Here is a 3,610-nt window from a genome sequence, read left to right on the forward strand (position 1 = left end):
ACCCGGCAGCTTGGCAGAGGTGGAGTTTAGTGACTTAAGGGCCACAGGAAAGGAAACTTGTGACAAAAAGAGTTGTTTATAGCAAGGGAGTTGATGGCACTGAGTAGAGGGGCAAAGAGCAATGCGCAGATGGAGCAGTCAAGTCTTGCTCTGATCCTGAAATCACTGATCCCAGATGGGTATTTCCTCTTGGGATGCCCGTGCTGTAGGGTTTCCCCAGTGCAATGTGTGCATGTGCAGGTTGCCCACGGAACTGGCTTTGCTTCAGGGTTGTGCAAGCCTCTGCCAGGCTGTCAGCTCACTGGCTTCCTGTCACAGCAGGGAGGGAGTGACAACCACAGTGTCCCTCTGCCTGCCTGGCAGCACTGAGATTGTTCTGTGCCCCTCACTGGCACAGTTACACCTGTGGCTCAAGGGTGGGGGGCAGGAAATGGGTGCTGCTGGGAAGAGGGGGAGCACATGCTGACCTTCCTCTCTGGGGTAATGGAGCCCTGAGCCAGCCACCACCCCCCTGCCCTGCCCACACCACATGCCAAGCCTCAGCAGCACTGTGCCATTTATTTCCAAAGCACCCTCTGGTCCAGCCAGCACCCTGGCAAGGAGCTCAGTGTTGGGTCGGGGTGATAAGTCCTGTTTCACAAGAAATTAAGTCATGGGGAGTTACTTGAAGTTGCAGTGTGGTGACAGCTAGGTTGGGAGGAGAGTTGGGGCTCCTGTCCTGTAAAGGTGAGTGCCTCATGCACCTCCCACCCCTGCCTGCATTCATCCCAAGGGTCCCAGCACACACTAAGAGTTGAACCAGCTCTGCAGGTCAGGATAGAGGTGGCCATGAGGCAGGTGGGGGTAGGCTGTGCAGATGGCACAGATCCGCTCCCTCCAGTCCGTGTAGAGCTTCACACTGAACCTCCTCTGCCAGGCAAAGTACTGCTGGTAGCGGCTGGAGTTCATGGTCTTCAGGAAGGTGGCCAGCTCCTCCAGGGAGCCAAAGTCATTGACATGGATGAAGGAGTCTGCAGGAACAAACTGCTCATAATTTGCCCTGGGTGGCCCCAGCACCACAGGCACAGTGCCAGCCAGCAGTGAGTTCCTCCAGAGTTTCTCTGTGATGTAGTCCCGGTGGATGGAGTTCTCAAAGGCCAGGTAGAACTTGGATTTGGATATTGTTGGCAAGAGGCAGTCCTTGCAGAGGGGCTTGTTGTTTGCTTTCCCATATATATTCACATGTAGGTACCTGGAGAGGTTTTTGTACACTTCAGCTCTTTTCTGAGTCCTGTGGTAGTTGCTGATAACCCAGGACACCAAGTTGGTCTTTGCGGGGATGTTCACAGTGGCTGACCGGTTGGGCACAAGCTTCCCATAGGGGATGAAGATGTCTGAATCCTGTCTGTAGGTCATTACCCAGTTGAAGGTCTGGTTCCATGCTGCTAGAGCTCTAGTGTTGGAGGGGGACTCCAGGGAGACCCACACCCAGTTCTGCCCCAGCAGCCGCTCCTTGGGCAGTTTGTCCCGGCCAGGCTGGAGCCTGGAGTGGGGGAACACCACCACATCGGCCTGGTGCAGGAGCTGCCGCTCTGTGGTGAGCTGGCAGCCTGTGATGTTGTACAGCTCATGGCACACATCTCTGCTGACATTGGGGACTTGCTTGGAGGGCCATTCCCACACCAGGATCACCAGTGGCGTCCTGTGTTTAGAGTCTTCTCCAGAGCCCTTGGAGGGGTTGAGGAAGAACCTCAGGTTCCAGAGGATGGTTACAAACACCCCAGCAATGACCAAGGTCTTCACTCCAGGCCTGCCCCATGGTGACCATCGCAGTGGCAATGCCCAGGGCATGCTGGTGGGTTGGCTGTCACCTCACTGGCTTGACACCTGTGAAAGAGGAGCACCCACCAAGGGCCATCAGCTCAGCTTGCCTGGAGTGAGGGGTGATGGGGAGGCACTGTGGCCAGAGTGGCCAGAAAAAGGGCTTCTTCATGAAGTCGGGGCCTCAGCATCACCCCAGGATCCTCTGCTTCCCTGTGCCACAGTTCCCCATGCACATGGCCTTTGTTCATGCTCCTGCAGTCTCTGGTGACATTTGGGGGAGCACAGATGCTTCTGGGAGGTGCAGAGCTGATGGAAAATAGCCACCTGTGCCCCTGGGGTGCACTCCCCAGTCCCTAAGGGCATCAGGAGCCAGAGCAGGTGAGTGATGAGGCTCATAGCCTCAGTGCCCCAAACATTCACATTTCGTATTTAGGATGTCACTGTGTGGGCCCAGAGGGAAGGGAGGACAGGGATAGCAGGGAGGACAGTGCAGCACTTGGGGATGCCAATGGTGGGGCTCAGCTTGCAGACACATGGGCTCCCCGGCTGTGGGATGCTCACCCTGCCAGGGTGCCCATCTGCCTGCCTCAGGCTTCTGTGGTTTAACCAGCAGCACTGCTGGGAGCAGAGCAGTGGCGGAGGTGGAGAGAAGGATGGCTGGCTGCACTGGGGACCAGCCACCAGCTTAAGACCCCTCTAGAGAGCTGGTCCCACTGCAGGCCTAAGAGCGTTCAGCACCAAAGGTGGTTTCCCCTTTTGTGGAAACCTCTGGAAAGATGTAATCTGCCTGAGCCCTGCTGCCAGCTGGGACTGAGCCAGTCCTCCAGTATTGGAGTCTCCTGGAAAGCAGTGCCCTACTTTGCCACACACCCCAGCATTGCAGCTTGGCTGCAGAAAGTCCCTTCCTCACATTGGCTCACTCCATCTGCCCTGCTAAAATACATGAGCTAAGATTAAGCTCCAGACAAATCTGGCATGGGAAGCAGAAAGGGCTGGGAAAGCTTTGCTGGCTCCTTGCGCTGCACATCTGTGCTGCAGGTCTCTGTTCCCAGCAGTGGGAATGTTGCTCCTGGTTTGGGGATGTTGCCCCCATTTTGGGGATGCTATGAAAGGGAAACCCCTGCTCTAGCAGTAACAGGAGCCACCCCATTTCTCAGCCCCTCTCCCCTCTCTGGTCATTAATGTTGTACTCAGACTTACTGTAATGGAGGTGTGCGAGGTGCCAGATGCGTCTGCCTGGGTGCTGCTGTGCTGGGGCACTCGAGGGCTTCCTCTTTTTTTCAGTTTTGCCTTGTCCCAGCCTCACAGCAGGTCCTTCCTGCCCCACGTGTCAGCTGGCACACCCCAGTGCCAGCACTTCCCCTGCACTGTGCTGGCACCCTGTGACTGGATGGGCGCCCCATGGTTGGGTGAGTACCTTTTGGCCAAATGGGCACCCCATGGCCCAGAACTAGTTGGGTGCCCTGTGGCTGGGTAGGTGCCCTGAGCCCTGACAAGGTGCCACCCACAACTTGGTTGCAAACAGGATACCAACTCCCACTGACTCATCCTGAAACCATCAACTAACAGCCCCAAAGTGCCACCGAGCCCCGGGCACTGTACTGCCCGGGATGTTTCCTGCCAAAAGGGGAAGCAGGCACATGTGAGCCTCAGCAGTGTGTGCACAGAGAGCTGCCTCCTCTGCCCTTGCCCTTGTTCTGCCCTGCTCCCAGTCTGGCTCAGTTGTGTCCTTTGCTGGCATTGCTGTTCAGGACCTAAGTCTCCATGAAAGCCCTGGCAGGCAAAATGAGATGGAAAAACTGAGACA

General features: G+C 56.5%; 1 protein-coding gene across 1 annotated transcript; it reads right to left on the minus strand.

Moving 5' to 3' along the window:
- Positions 1–539: 539 nt before the first annotated feature.
- FUT7 (fucosyltransferase 7) lies at positions 540–3,299 on the minus strand. Its single transcript, XM_066333055.1, has 2 exons — positions 3,004–3,299; positions 540–1,866 (listed from the first exon to the last, which is right to left on the minus strand). Exon 2 carries the CDS (start codon positions 1,828–1,830, stop codon positions 787–789), a length of 1,044 nt encoding a protein of 347 aa, XP_066189152.1. The 5' UTR covers positions 1,831–1,866; positions 3,004–3,299; the 3' UTR covers positions 540–786.
- Between the last annotated feature and the right edge of the window lie 311 nt (positions 3,300–3,610).

This window comes from Sylvia atricapilla, chromosome 19 (assembly GCF_009819655.1).
Source record: "Sylvia atricapilla isolate bSylAtr1 chromosome 19, bSylAtr1.pri, whole genome shotgun sequence".
Lineage (NCBI taxonomy): Eukaryota > Metazoa > Chordata > Aves > Passeriformes > Sylviidae > Sylvia > Sylvia atricapilla.